Consider the following 16,191-nt stretch of genomic DNA (forward strand, 5'->3'; position numbering starts at 1 on the left):
ACCCATCCCGATTACCCCAGTCACCGAATCAATCCATCTCATAGAGCGTCTTCCCCTCCTGCATCGTCCCTCCACCCTCCCAAGCATGATGTCCCTCTCCAAGGACCCGTCCCTCCTGGCAATATGTCCAAAGTATGTCAGACGAAGCAATGCATATGTTTGTATAGCTAATGAAATCAAGGATATCATGCTGATGTCAGAGGAATCCTGGCTTAAAGCAAAGAATACCAGAAGAACATCTATTTGTGCTTTATTGACAATGCAAAGGTATTTAACTAAGTGGGTCTGGGGTATCAGAACCCTTGAAAATTGGCTTATCTAGCTGTTGTGTTAACTCCCATTGCAGGGATGGAGGAATGGTCTCCAGCTACTTTAACTGCAGACACGTGGTCTTGCAAATCAACACCTGTGGGACCAATGTAAGAGAATGCTTCCCAAACCATGTGAGACAGTGGTGGAAAGACTGTGAAGACACTGTGAGAGGCTGTGGCAAACAGTGAAGAGACTGTAGGACTGCTGTGAAGATATTGTAGCCAAGGTGTAACCGGAGGAAGCCTGGAGATGAAGGCCACAGTTAAAGGTTTTGCTTACTAGATGACTGAAAGAAAAGCCGACTTGTAACTGCTCTGAGATAAATCTTGCTGGATGCTTGAGGAAATCAGAGACTTCTTGCATTTGTGCCATTGAAATGAACCTAGATTTTCACTAATTGAGGAATCGGGCCTTGTTAATCTGGCTTTTGACTGCTGGACTAAACCTGGACTTGCATTGTAAGATATTCTTTGCCTTTTTTACTCTTCAACCTATTTCCCTAATAAGCCCCAAAACTGTAAGTAAAGTCTGTGAGGCTTGCAGTGAATACCAGTCCCAATAGGTACAAAAGCACATAGGGTGGGAAGTCTGACTATGTAGCTCTTTGTACAGAACTATGGATATAATTGGGGTGACAGTTCCTCTTTATGAAGCAGACAGAAGTCAGACTTGGCTACCTTCATGTTGCATCTGCTTCTTTATAAGAAATTATGATTAACACTGAGATGAATGAGAATCCAAGAACACTTAGTTGTGCTCATAAAAAACATAAACCTATACCAAGAAGCTGTTGAAAGAACGAAAAAAGCTGTTGTTGTTGTTGTTGTTAGATCCAGTTGAGTTGAGTACAACTCACAGCAACACTATGAACAAAAGATCTGAACCCTGTTCTACTCTGTGCCATCCTTACACTTCTGGACACACAAGAGCCCACTGCAGCAGTCACATTGTCAATCCATCTGGTTGAGGGTCTTCCTCTCCTTTGACAACCCTCGACCCTTCCCAGAATCTCCTAGCAACATCTCCTAGCAACATGCCCAAAGTATGTGAGGCAAAATCTCATCATTCTTGCCTCCAAAGAACATTTCAACTGTACCCTCTCCAAGACATATCTGTTTGTTCTCTTGGTCTTCCATGGGATGTGTAGTGCTCCTCTCCCATACCACAGCTCAAAGGCATCAATAGTTTAAAATTAAGAAAGGCATGTGTCAAGGTTGTATCCTTTCTCCATACCTATTCAATCTGTATGCTGAGCAAGAGTCTGGACTCTGAAAAAGAATGTGGCTTCAGGATTGGAGGAGTACTCATTAAATCTTCGGTATTTAGAGAGCATAACCTTGCTTGTTGAAAGTGAGGAGGGCTTCTAGAGTTTTTCCAAGCTTTTCTCTAATGACATTTATAGTCTTTGGTTTTACTCCTAGGTCCTTGATCCATCTTGAGTTGGGTTTTGTATATGGTGTGAGGTGTGGGTCTTGCTTGAGTTTTCTACAGAGAGCTTTCCAATTTTACCAATACCATTTGTTAAAACGGCTGTCATATGTACAACAACAGCCCAGAAAAAAAAAAAAAAAAGAACTGGGATCAGGAGAGGAACGTAATTGTGCAACAGTGAATAAAGTGAACTGGGGTGGGGAGGGAAAGAGAAGGGGTAAAATATGCAACAATGAATGAATGAAAATTTAACCACTCTGCAAACATTTATTAAAATCACTATTAAAATAAAATTACATTAAAAAAAGAAATTGAGGAGGACTTGAAACATTTGCTGCAAAAGATAGAAAACTTCCTTTGATAAAAGCCTTCCTTGGATATGGATTGCATTTCAATGCTAAGAAAACAAAAATTCTCACCACTGAACCAGTAGGAAACATCATGAGAGGCAGAAGAAAAAAAATTGTAACTGTCCACAGCTTGTTTCTTACTTGGATCCACAACCACTATACTTGATACCAGCAGTCATCTCAGGAAGCATATTGTCCTGGGAAAGTATGTAGGAGGGACCTCTCCAAATTATTGAGGAGCAGTGGTGTTCATTTGAGGACTGTGATGGACCTGGTGCAGACCCGGGCTTTTTCAATCACCTGCTATGCCGTTGAGAGCTGGCTGTTTCAGATTCATAGGACTTTTTGTTGTTCTTTTTATCATTTTATTTTGTATTTGTTAAAACATTTACAATGTTTCCTATCGAACTGTGATTTGACCATAGAAGGCTGTATGGAAAGTTTATATGATTTTTTTTATTAATTTCAATGAAAATTTACAGAGACTTTGGATTTCCATTCATTCATTTTTGCACTTTTCTCCCTGCCCACCCTACCCCACCCCCAGTATACTCTTCTCTTTGAAAAGTAAAAAAAAAAAATTTTCATTGTTTTACAAACCCTCCCCCAGGTCCACTCCACTATGCAGCCTTCACTCTGGACTCCTGTCATGACAATAATACCTAATCACATATCCCTTTTAAACCGTTTCCTCCCTCATCTGTTTCAATGCAGTATACATTATTGAACCCATCTTTCTCAGTCTCCGCCATGCCCCAAGGTCAGTTCTGTTTTACAATAGTGGTACCATTCAGTATTTGTCCCTTTGTGACTGGGATACTTCACTCAGCATAATGTCCTCCAGGGTCACCCGTTTTGAATAATATTGCATGAGTTCCTTGTTTTTCAATGTAGCGTAGTATTCCGTTGTGTGAATATACCACAGCTTCTCTATCCATTCGTTTGTTGATGGGCACTTAGATTGTTTCCAACTCCTTGCTATTGTGAACAAAACCACAATAAACATGGGTGTGCATATATCTGCTTGGGTGGCAGTTGTGGCCTCTTTGGGGTATATTCCCAATAGTGGAATTGCTGAGTCAAATAGTATCTCTATTTGCAGCTTTTTGAGAAAGCGCCATACAGCCTTCCATAGTGGTTGCACCATTTTACACTTCCATAAACAGTTAGTAAGGGTTCCAGTTTCTCCACAACCTCGCCAGCATTTGTTGCTTGTTGTTCTGTTAAATTGTGCTGTTCTTACTGGGGTGAGATGATATCTCATAGTTGTTTTGATTTGCATCTCCCTTAGAGCTAGGGATTTTGAACATTTCTTCATGTGCTTGTTGGTCATCAGATTGTCTTCTCTGCTGAAGTGCCTGTTCATATCCTGTGACCATTTTTCAATTGGATTATTTACCTTTATCTTCTTGTGGTGCTCAAGTATTTTATAAATTCTAGATATAAATCCCTTATCTGACATGTCATTACCAAATACTTTTTTCCAAGTCTGTACCTTCCCTTTTTACCCTGTTGGAGGTTTTGGATGTGCATAGGGATTTGATTCTTAGAAGGTCCCATTCATCTATTTTATCTTCTCCTGGTTGCAGATTTTTCAAGATATTTGGAAGACTGTTTATGTTGTGGATTAGGACTTCTAGAGTTCTTCCAAGACTTTCTTTAAAGAAGTTTATAGTCCTTGGTTTTAGTCCTAGGTCCATGATCCACCTTGAGTTTTTGTGTATGGAGTGAGTCTTGCTTGAGTTTTTTGCAGATAGTTTTCCAATTTTGCCAACACCATTTATTAAAAAGGCTGTTGTTTCTCCACTTAATTGATTTCAACTTCTTGTCAAAAATCAGTTGACTATAGGTAGACGGGCTAATTTCCTGGTTCTTAATTCTATTCCATTGATCTATGTGTCTGTCATTGTACCAGAACCATGCTGTCTTAACCACCACGGCAGTGTAGTAGGATTTGAAATCAGGGAGTGAGATGCCTCCTACGTTTTTTTCTATTTTTAAGGAGCGCTTTGCTTATTTGGGGCTTCTTTCCATTTCAAATGAAACTGGAGATTGCCTTTTCCATCTCATTGAAGAATGGGTTTGGTATTTGTATTGGAATTGCATTAAACGTGTAAATTGCCTTTGGTAGTATTGCCATTTTCACAATATTGAGTCTTCCTATCCATGACAAGGGATATTTTTCCACTTCTCCAGGTCTCTTTTTGTTTCTTGTAGTAATGTTTTGTCATTTTCTTTGAATAGATCCTTTGTGCTTCTGGTTAGACTTACATCCAAGTATTTAATCTTGTGATTAGCTATTGTGAAGGGTATTGTTTTTCTTAGCTCCGGCTCTGTCTTCTCTTATATGAATCTTCTTATAGTAAAATAACAGTCAAATTCTTAGGACTGGAACTACTACTGAGAAGTGAGACTCCTTCACAGAAGCCTCCCTCTCCAGTGGAAATGCTAGACCAAGTAGAAAAACTTATCATGTGTGTGACAGCTTGTGATCCAAAGCAGAAGATGGGTGACACTGTAGCAGTGTCTCTGCAAACCTCCAAAATGCAGAAAAACTGTAAAAGTTCTGTAAGAATGCAGAAAAATTGCAAATTTGTTTTTTACATGGTTTTACGAACTTTTAAGTAAACACATTCTAAACAAATCCAAGCAGATCTTTGTCATCTTACTTGTCATTGTGCTCCAACGCAGCTTTCATGGCCTTGATGGTCACCTTCAGCTCCTCCTTGGCCTGGACCACATCAGCTGTCTTCATGGACCTCTGCTTCAGCTCCTGGATGTGAGTCAGCAAAGCCTAGAAGACAAAGCATGCAGAGAGGACAAGCCATCCACGCGCTGTGAGCTGCTGGGGTTACTACTGCACATTCAAGAGGCCCCTGATTCAAGGGAAAGGAAGTAAGTGAGAGGAACATTGAAAGTAGTCAAGCGAAATTCTGAATAACATAATTTCTTTCAAAATGTAAGGTTCTCTTTTACTAAGAAATGTTTTAAATGCTGGAGTGTTTCATTGTAGCTGAGGAGGATGTGCTGGTGACAATGCTTCTCATTAATTACTGTTCTGCCTCACTCTTCATTCTGCTACATTACAGATGGAAAGTGTTAATTCAATTACTACACACAGAGATCGAGCGAGGTTATACACAGAGGAGGGATGAGGAAGACCCCTGCTTGTGAGCATGGTGGTCTTTGCTCAGCTTTCAGAATTTAGTGGGGAAAATTCTCTTTAGGAAACAACAACAACATCAAAAACCCCAGAACCCTGTAAGCTTGGGAATTCTTTCACCAGAATTCATATATGTTTGGTTGACATGTGTGTGCATGTCTTCCTCTGTGATTAAACCTCAGAAAGTAAGGAACAATGTAGATTCCCAAGTGAGATCTTTGCTTGTTCCTTTTAAAACAACACGCTTATATTACTGCTAAATAAAGAAGTGAAAAGCAAAGAAAAATCACACACTGATTTTGCTTTAAGAAGGAAGTCCATCCCTACTTTCTTGTGCAGCTCTGACTTTGTCTCATGTAAAGAAACACTATTTTCTGATTTATACAATAGCCATTTCAAGTGTAATTGAACACAGGGTCTGAGTAAAGGGATGTGGTTCCACAGTTGGACACTACCTTGTTCTGGGCTGTAGTCTGGGCTTCCAGAAGAATGATCATGTACAGTTCGTATTCATTCTGAACAAGAAAAAGAAAACAACGCCATTGGCACATGTCAGGGAACAAAACAAAATGGAGTATGTGTGGGGCAACTAGCATGATCCCAATAAACGTAAATGTCCCTACAATGTATTCAATGGACCTGGCAGAGCAGTGGGTTAAGGGTTGTGCTCCTAAGCCAAAGGTCAGGGGTTTGAATCTTCCATCCCTCTCCGTAGACCAATCCATAGGTCAAATACGAAGCATCTAATTCTCTTCAGAAATTCAGCCTTGGAGATCTGATAGAGGGAAGGTCTCCACATGTCAGAAGACTTGATGGCTGTGAGTTTGGGTTCGTAAAAAATTATTAAGCGTTGTTCTTGTTGTTAAGTGCTGTCAAGTCGCAGGCGACTCATAGCGACCCTATGAAGGAGAGTCCTCAACGCTTGGGTGCCTTTCATCCTCTCTCCAGGTTCATAGGGTTTCCGGAGGCAAGCTATTATGGAAGTGGATGCCACTCCTCCTTCCACACTACAAGGATAGGTGAACAAGAAATAAAATCTATTAACAATCATGACATCACAAGCAAAAATAACTACATTTTTTTTTCTAAAAAGTCCCATTTAATTGCTGAAAACTGCCTATGCAATCTTAAAGTCCCATAAGAATAATGCTCTTTGTTGTTTTTGTTAAGTGCCATCGAGTAGTGGACAACTCACAGCGACCTGATGAAGAGCTGACCTGAACCCTGTCCTACCCTGTGCCACTCTCATCATCTCTGGGCAATATCACTGAAAAAAAAAATTAACACTTGGCACCCTTAACCATATTTGAGTATTAACTACTGATTTCCTCAGAATATTTGCATTTATATAAAATACCTTAACATAACAATGACCTCCTGCAACAGTAGAAGCCTAGAAACATGGGACTAATGGACAGTTGGATGGAGAAGGCCATCCACTTATGAGGACTTTATCTGGAGACATATCTGTTTGCTGCCATTTTTAAGTAATTCTCAACACAGGCAGCAAACTGAAGGGAGGAAAGACTGAAGTAGTTAATGATTTCACTTTACTTAGATCAATAATCAACACCCATCATAGGGGTGGTTAAAAAATAAAAAAATACTATATTTTGTATAATATAATAAATAATATATTGTGTTGCATTGGGCAAATACGATGTCAACGACGGCTTTAAAGTACTAAAGGGAAATGATCTTAGTTTAAAGACTCGGGTGCACCTCAAGTCAAGGTATTTTCAACTGAACAATGAATAAGGAAGATCAAGGCCAACTTTGTCTTTGAATTGAGACACTGGCAAAAGGTTCTGAATATGCCATGAATTTAAAAAAAACAAAATGCAAGAAAACTCCAACCAAAAAAAAAAAACCTAACCGCCACCAACACCACAACCAAAAAAAAGTGCAACCAGTTTTCTTAGAGACAATGTTGATGAAACGTCATCTCCCAGATTTTGGGCATGTTTTCAGGGGGTACCTGAAAAGTATGGACTGAGACTCAATGTCAAGAAGACAAAGATTCTCACCACTGGACCAATTGACAGCATCAGGATGGATGGTGAAGAGACTGAGATTGTTCCGTTTGCTCGGCTCCTCGGCTCCACAGTCAACACTCTTGGCACCAGTAGCCAGGAAATTAAAAAATGTATTGCGATGGGAAAGTCTGCTGTTAGGGACCTCTCTAAAGTACTCAAGAGCAACGGTATCTCTCTGGAGACCAAGGTGCACCTGATACGGACCATGGTCTTTGCAATCACTTGTTATACATCAGAGAGTTGGACAATGACTAGGGAGGACAGAAGGAGAGTTGATGCCTTTGAGCTGTGGTGCTGGAGAAGAGTATTGAATGTACCATGGACTGCAAAGAAAACAAAGAGATTCAGCCTAGAGAGGGTTAAACCAGGCTGTTCCTGGGAGGCAAGAATTCTGGGCTTCATCTGACATACTTCGGACATGTTGTAAGGAAGGACCAGTCCTTGGAGAGGGACATCATGCTTGGTAGGGTGGAGGGACAGTGCAGGAGGGGAAGACCCTCTATGAGATGGATTGATTCAGTGACTGGGGTAATCGGGAGGATAGAGCAGGGTTAAGGGCTATTGTACATAGGGTCGCTATGAGTTGCAAACGACCCAACGGCACATAACAATAACAACAACAACAACCCGTCCTTAGAGAAAAGTGTCACACCAGGAAAAGTAGAGTTTCAGCAACAAAAGAGGAAGACTCTCAGTAGGATAGATTGACAGTGCCTGCACCCATGAGTCTGAGCAAGCTGGAAATGTGCGGATGGCACAGGGCAGACAAGGCTCTGAGCTCTTGTCCGTAGGGTCACTGTGAGTCATGGCTGAGTCGGCAGAACCCAGCAACATCATCAGCAACATAGAGAAAAGCAGGACATGCCAATAATCTGATTTCAACTCAAAATTTTTTGCATGCCCACCACTGTGAAACGTTTTGAACTGAGAGTGTAAAATGTCCCTGTTTCAAATTCTAATTCAACTACAAAGGAGCCAAAATTTCAAAATCTAAATTAATCCTAGAACTTCTGGAATCGTGAAATCTGGAAGGAATTCCAAAAATTCTTTCTCAGAGACAACTGTTAAACTTTCCATTTTAAACAAAATATCTTTCCGTCAGTCTGCTTTGAACCCAGTAACAGTGTAGCCTAATACATGAAGTATGTCTGCCTAAGGCACCGGGCTGCCTCAAAGACCTAGTTATGTGAGCTCAAAGTGACAAGAGCATCTCTGATCAGCTGCGAAGGTTGGGGACACTGACTTTACATTAACGGTGGTGAAATAATGTGGGAAAGGATAGTGAGAAGGCTGACAGAGCTGGAATGCAAACAACGTCTCTGAACATTGAAATAAGGGGTCTCTTTTGTTATGTCACAGAGCTCTGGTGGCCTGGCTCACAAGGTGTTGCCTTAACCCAAAGTGGGTGCCTCTCTGGTCCAAATCCCTCAGAGGCTCCTCAGGAGAAATACGGGCAGTCTCCTCCCTCCGAGAACCAGCCGGAGGGTCAGCTGGGAGTCAGTTCTGACTCGATCGCAGAGAGTGTGAGCACTGTAATTTTGTTATGCTGATTAGGTCACATTGATATAGTATGGATCCTATACCTCATGTCTTCTGAGGAGTGTCTTCTAAAATGAGCCAAGCCGACAGACAGAAGCATAGGGGAAGAGACCAAGCCTAAGACTTCCCAACTCTTGCCAGAAGTCAGTATAAAGGCTCCTGGAAGGTACCAAGGAGGAAATCTTGATTTGCACATTTCATCTCTAGAAATGTCATAAAAGAAACAGATCTTTGAAGCCACCCTTGGAGATAAGTTTTGTTTCGGTAGCTCCCGGCACCTGAGAGTCACTTGTGTCACTGAAATTATGACTATCCTGCTAATCCCTAACTCCAAAGGCTTCGTGTGAATACACATTTGTACACTTACGGAATCTTCTATCACACCTGTGTACAATTTACCACAGGTGACACACAGGCTGGTTTTTCCTGCGAAGACCCATTCCTCTCCCTGGCCTTGAGGGTGCTCCTCTCTGTTCTCGCTGATCGAGTGGGGACCCCATCACTCGGCAGAGTTTCGGTGCCACCCAAGGTGAAGTACACAAAGGTCTTCCCAGGTCTCAGTGATTACGGGAAAATGTGTTTTACCTTAATTTCTTTCAGGAGATCACCAAATATCAAGGAACTATTACAAATATCTTCAAAGACGTTTCCAAAGACCTGCAGCCGATTCCACTGAGGTGTGTGGCACAAGCAAACCTTCTGGAGTTCCTGCAGAGGACAAAGAACCAGGGTCCCTCCTCTCAGGACAGAGCATCGCGGCCGAGGAAAGCTGGTCACCAGGACACTGACAGCCCCCACCCCGGTCTTGTTCTCTACCTTTATTTGCTTAACTCTCTGCAGAACTCCACCCTTCTGCCTCGACCATACCCACCTCCTGTCTCTTGTCCTGCAGACCTAGCAACTAAAAAAACCTCACCAAAGTTTGGTGGTTACCAATCTAGACTGCTCTTTTGAATTCTTTCCCAGATTTTTATCCTTTAAAATAATACGTCTCCAATCACTATGCCCTACTCATAGCCTCCCACCAGGTCACAGTGGGGCTTCATGTCCCCTTGGTTAATCGTGTGGGGTGCTGGCAAGTCCATTTCGTGTCATGTGACCCTGCTGACCTGCAAGGTTTTCCAAGGTGTAATCATTATGGGAGCAAATCACTGTCCTTTCTCCAGCAAAGCAGCTGTGCGGGTTTGAACCACCAACTCTCTAGTAAGTAGTAATTGAGCATTTACCTGTTGCACAGCCTTCCTGCTTCATCTGATGGCTTTCTTAGAGATAGTGGCACTCTGGGCACACCTGACCTCGTTACTAAACTCACCAGCTCCCTTTATCATTAACGCTCTCTCAGCCTCCATGTGTGGCCCAGAGGGTCAAGCCCTTGACTGCCCACTGAAAAGCTGGCAAACAAAACCCAAGACAGGCCTACAATCTACAACAGAAAAGGCACTGTTTGAAAATCCTAATTTTACTCGGCACGTACTGGGCCGTCATGAGTTGGAATTCACTGGAAGGAAAAGAAGGAATCGCACTGCCGATACAAAGGCACACGGTTCGAGCCCACCAGCTGCTCTTCCAGAGGAAGATGGGCAGTCTCCTCCCGCACAACTGACTGCATCTGAAACCCTGCTGGAGGATCAGCTATGGGTTGGTTCCAACTCGATGGGACAACGAAATCATAATGAGTTTATCAAAGCCTTGCCCAGATCCCTCTCTTATTGCACAAGGATGCCATTCATTGTCGTTGCTTTATAACAGCTAATGCTTCCCATAACCAAATCTCCTCCCCTCACCAGCCATCCTCTCACAGTCTCCGGGACCTGGCCGTTTCCATGCACTGCTCACACCATATCCTTTCAGCAGCTGGAGCTCTGCTCTATGACCCGTGGCAATGCGCACCCATGATGCCACGTGGATCAGCCTCTGCCCGCAATACCTGGTCTCCTTGAGCTGTGGCACAGACGCTGGTCACACCAGGAGACTGTCCTTACCTGCTCCAGCTTCTGTTCATGGTGTATCGCTGCTTTGCTCCCAGTCAAGTCTCTCAAGTGAAGATCGTCCTTTGCAAGGATGTCTTTTTGGAATGACAGGAACTTCTTATATCTGTCAGCCTTGGTTATACCAGTCAGATAGGAGTCCACATACTTGTAGTCATCGCCGCTGGGAGCAGACGTCACACACTGGCGGCTGGACTGCACGGGCTTGTACTTCAGAACTCTCATCTTGGACAATTGCAGTCCTTCTCTCTTTAGCTGTTCTAACGACACATCGCTTATCTCCTCTTTCTCTTCTTCCTTCAGGATGGGGCGTCTTTTTGTAACATCCGGGTGGGAGCCGGGAGCCTTGGGATGCAGGTACCTGAACAGAGGTGTGCTTTGATCCTCATACGGAACCAGACTAGTGTTGATGGTAAAATGAGCCAATGCATCCTTCATCTTTGCCACCCTCCTGCCCAGCGACCTGTCTCTGGACACGGTGTCCTTCTTTGGCCTGTTAGCATTGGCCCAGTGGAACAAGATCGTTTCTGGAGGCTTGTAGAGTTTGTTGGGATTTAGGTGCCCAGAGGTGTAAAGGTAGACATCATGTTTGTGTTCTTTTTGAATCTTATTCAGAAGCTTGTTGAGGTTGCACAGGGTCTTCACGCCTGGTATTTCACAGTGTTTCCACTTCAGGTAAGCTGTTCAGAATAGATAAAAAGATTAGTCATCAGCACTCTCAGATGTGCCCTAAAAAGCCTGTTTCTTACCAGGTGCACCCCAAAGAGGCTGCTCCTCACCAGATGCAGTCTGGAAGACTGTACCTGGCCCAGCAGTTAAAGAAAACAGTGCCACATCGGTCTAAGGTGTTCCTACATCAAGGCACACTCACACTCACATTGGCATTTCCTATGACAACTAGAAACTCAAGGTTTCTGAATGAAGACCTTTGAAATAGGTGAGACTTCAGAGAAAGGTATCATGGAGTATCTCTGGCAATGTTAGCAATCTTATGGCCCAAAATTTGCAAACTGTAATCTTAGAAACTGCACTGCGGTCCCAAAGGTACATGGTTCGAAGATGCCAGATGCTCCGTGGGGGAAACATGGGCAATCTCTTCCTGTGCAATTTCCTGCCTCTGAAAACACCCTGGAGGGTCACTTCTGAGTTGGTTCTGATTAAGCAGCACAGACCAACAACCCTCCAACGTGCTGAAGAGCAAGGATGCTGAAGACTAAGGTGTGCCTCAACAAGCCATGAGCTTTTTGACTATTCCAAGATTTCAACAGTAAATCAGGAGGACAGAAGAATTGATGCCTTTGAGTTGTCGTGTTGGATAAAAGCACTAAATATCCCATGAACTTCCAAGAGAACAACCAAATATGACTTGGAGAGGGTGCAGCCACGGCACTCCTTGAAGGAGGGATGGTGACACTTCATATCACATACTTTGGAGATACTGTTAGGAGGGTCCAGTCCTGGGAAAAGACAAAAGCTCAGAGAGGAGGAGGGTCGGACAGGAGGGGGAAGATTATCAATGGGACGGTCTGACACAGTGACTGTAAGAATGGGCTCGAGGACGACAGAGACAAGGAGGATGGCACGGGACGGGGGACGGTTTTGATTTGTTAAATAAAGTTGTTACTGAGAAACAACGATGACAGTGTAGAGACTAAGATGTGCGTGATCCAGGCCATGGTCTTTGTAGTCACTTGCTATGCAGCAGAGAGCTGGATGATGACTAAGGACGACAGAAGAAGAACCATTGCCTTTGAGTTGTGGCTCTGGAAGAGTCTTGAACATACCATGGACCACCAAGAATTAACAAATAGGTCTGTCCTGGAGAGAGCAAAACCAAGTTTCTACTTGGAGGATAGGATATAGAAGCTCCATCCACATACTCTGGGCTTGTGGCCAGGTGGGCTTAGCCCTTAAGGAGAAGAACATGATGCTCGGAAGGGTGGAGGGAGAGCACAAGAGTGGACGATCCCAGCTGAGGTGGATTGACACAGTAACTGGGGCAAAGGCGGTAGGTGTGTTGGAGTCAGTGAGACTGGCTCAGGACAGGGCAGGCTTCAGAGCTGTTGTACAGAAGGTCAATGTGAATTGCAGTGGATCCAACAGCACATAACAACAACAACATGAGTGACTGTTGATTCAACAGTACATACAACAACAACAACTGCACACAAGTGTTACTGTGATGCTGGAAGCTGTGACACTTGTATCTCAAATATCAGCAGTGTCATCCGTAGTGGACATCTTTCAGCTTCGAGACTGAGACAGACTATGAAGCAGGACTCGTCAGCCACTTCAGAAAAACGTAAGCCTATAGAAACAGAAGAAAATGTTTTGAAAATAATGCCAGAAGTAGAGCCCTTAGGATTGAAAAACACACACAAAAAATGAATATACACAGCTGAAAACATCATTGATAATTGAAACACTGAATATATAAAGCATAAATGTAGGAAAAGTGAAACAAAACACATAAAGACTGATATCCTAGGAATTGGCCATTTTTAATCAGACAGTTATATAGCCTGTGATGACTCAAATGACAAACTGAAGAGGAGTGGTGTATTCATTATGGAAAAGAGAATGTGAAGTCTATCCTCAAGCACAAAGCTGTGAGTGGTAAGATACTGGATATGTATACAAGGAAGGCCTCTTAACACAACTATCATTCAAAACACCAGCCACGAAAACCAAAGATGAAGAAATTGAGCACTTCGACCAACTTTTGCAGTCTGAAAATGATCAGATATGAAGTCAAGATACATTATAATAAAAACTGGTAACTTGGAAAGTTAAAGTTGGAAACAAGGGACACTAGTAGTCACCTTTTGTGGCAGAAATGAGGCTGGAGATTGAATGACAGAATTTTTGTACAACCATGTATAAATGGGGACTATTCACTTGCATCTTCGGACTACATAAGAATCAGATTCATCGCATCTGTGAAAAGAGTTGGAATAAAATGTCTTCATAACGACCTCTTGCCTTGTAATGAGTATTTGGTCTTTGGTCATTAGTGTTCAATACATAAATCTGTGCTTGAGATTTTTAAAAATTCTGGTGGGATATATTCAAGATCGTATTTTGGCTCTTGTGAACTTGTTTGAATTTTTCACCTTCAATTTGATCCACAGTTAGACCCTGGCCTTGCTCTCATTTCTGATTATGAATTTCCTCACTATTTTCACAGAAGCAATGAATCTGATTCTTATGTAGTCCATTTGATGTCCTTTTACAAGGACTGATCCTTTTTAACAAAGTGCCCAGAGTATGTACAACAACGTTTCACCATCCTGCCCTCTAGGAAGCACCTGGCTGCATCCTCCCAAAGGTATATTCATTTGCTCTCTTGGCACTCTATGCCAGCATCACAACTCAAAGATATCAATTCTTCTGTCATCTTTATTCACTGTCCAACTGTCTGACTCAAGGGTACACAATAATTTTTTTTTCCTTTACAATATGCTTTTAAAATTGAGGATTTCAACTTTGGACATTAACTTTATTTTAAGGCATTATGTTTATCGTAGGAGTACGCAATGAGGGTTGCAGAGTGGATTATATTTGGGGTTGGGGGTGGGATTGGGGGAGGTGCAGGGGGATTGTGTACCAATGAGGGAGTTTTTCTTTTGCTTTTTAGGGAGAGGAGCAAACTGGGGGGAGTGAGGTGGTGGGGGAGAAGGGTGCAACAATGAAGGAATGGAATTCCAAATCTCTGTAGATGTTCATTGAAATGAAAAATAAATAAATTAAAATATATAAAAAAGTATATTGATATGTTGTGTTGTTGATGGTGGTGGTGTTCTTAAGCACACTCACGGTGACCCTATGAACAAAAAGGTCTGAACCCTGTTCTATAACTATCGTCATTTCTCTAAGTTCATAGAATTTCCAGAGACGTATTGTTTAGGAAGTGGATGTGACTCTTGCTTCCAAATATTGATATGCTGGTACATACACTGGAAGATGGCCTGTAAGGCTAATAAGACAAAAAGATTCGTAGGAGAAAATAATTGAGTGTGCATTACTTTTTCCTTTCCAGGACATGTAATCTGACTTCTTTTTAAAAAATGTTTGTTGTTGTTTATTTACAAAGTTTGTAGACGTTGTTTTTCATGCCAGATTTTCCCACTTCCTTCATCCTCGCCTCCCTCCACCCATTATGCAACTCTAAGATTAACACGCACCCTCCACCCTGCCCATCCTCAGCCCTCTGCTCCCACTCCCCTGGTTCTCGGCTTGGACCGTCATACCTATACATGGACAGGGGCACATTTTCCCATTTCTTTAGGTCTTTTATTGTGTCTCACAAAAATATTCTGTAATTTCCTTTACACAGGTCTTTTGTATCTCTGTTATGTTCACTCCCAAGTATCTCAATTTGTGGTTGGCTTTGTAAATGGTATTCCTTTCCTGGATTCCTTCTCCGAGTCCTCTTTCTTACTGTAGAGGAGTCCCACTGAGTTTGGGATATTGATCTTGTATCCTGTCTAATGTGTATGTTTTTAAAGAATGGAGTTCATTGTTGAAAATTTATAGGAAATTTTAAGACTAAGTAAAATTTCAAAATTCCCGAGTTGCAGTAATAATAATGAATTCAATAGTGCCCTGTGCTGTCCCACAACTACCAGAGAGCTATCTCCTGACGTTGCTGACCATAGCAGTGTGCAGGCTGTGTCCACTGTGTCTTGGGGTCCATTTAGAGCTCTACTGACCAATGGGCACCCTGGTGGACATGTCCATAGGGAGCTGTGCTGTTAACCCAAAGGCAAGCACCTCTGTGGGGGTTCAAAGCCACCTGGGACTCCAGGGCAGCAAGAAGGGCAGATGGCAGCCCCTCCCACATGAATGACAGCCGCTGAAAAACCTCACTGCAGGTCAGACAGTGAGGGAGTGGTGACCAAGGGGACATTGTGGAATAGGGTGCTCAGAGAGGAAGCACAGGTGTGAGGAAGGGAGGGAGGGAGGAGAGAAGGACGGACAGACTGAAGGAGGGAGGGAGTGATCACAGTCACCATTGTGGAAACCTATGCTCTGCCAGGAAGCACAGCCGTTTGCAGGCAGTCACACGCTAACCCAGAGATGTCAAGGCCGGCTGTCGAGGATCCACCAGCCACTCCCCTGCAGAGCAAGGAACAGTCTCCTCCAGTCCTTTTCAGCCTAGAACGCAAAGTTATGGAAGGTCAGCTATGAGTAGGTTCTGACTCGGCGGCCACACCTTTGACACGAGTGCCTGGACTGTGAGCGACCGCCCACTATAGAAACCAGCTCCCCTTCCTCAAAGACAAATATTGCGGAAACTAATGTGAGTGGTACTTGGCTTTGAGAATTCTTCCTATTGGTTAGCTTACTGTTGTTGTTGTTGTTGTTGTTGT

The 16,191-nt window shown here is 42.9% G+C and overlaps 1 protein-coding gene across 1 annotated transcript in view; it reads right to left on the reverse strand.

Annotated features, from left to right (window-relative positions):
- The window catches only part of LOC102863854 (chromosome unknown open reading frame, human C6orf118), a 33,843-nt gene extending 22,352 nt beyond the window's left edge, over positions 1 to 11,491 (reverse strand). Inside the window, exons 1-4 of the mRNA XM_006882826.1 lie at positions 10,814 to 11,491; positions 9,417 to 9,539; positions 5,712 to 5,771; positions 4,763 to 4,887 (exon numbers count right to left, since the gene is read on the reverse strand). Of these exons, the coding sequence (XP_006882888.1) occupies positions 4,763 to 4,887; positions 5,712 to 5,771; positions 9,417 to 9,539; positions 10,814 to 11,257 (752 nt within the window). The 5' untranslated portion in view covers positions 11,258 to 11,491. The remainder of the gene's footprint in view (positions 1 to 4,762; positions 4,888 to 5,711; positions 5,772 to 9,416; positions 9,540 to 10,813) is intronic.
- Positions 11,492 to 16,191: the final 4,700 nt, after the last annotated feature.

Source organism: Elephantulus edwardii, unplaced genomic scaffold, assembly GCF_000299155.1.
Source record: "Elephantulus edwardii isolate Elephantulus edwardi_28Jun2011 unplaced genomic scaffold, EleEdw1.0 scaffold00024, whole genome shotgun sequence".
Classification (NCBI taxonomy): Eukaryota; Metazoa; Chordata; class Mammalia; order Macroscelidea; family Macroscelididae; genus Elephantulus; species Elephantulus edwardii.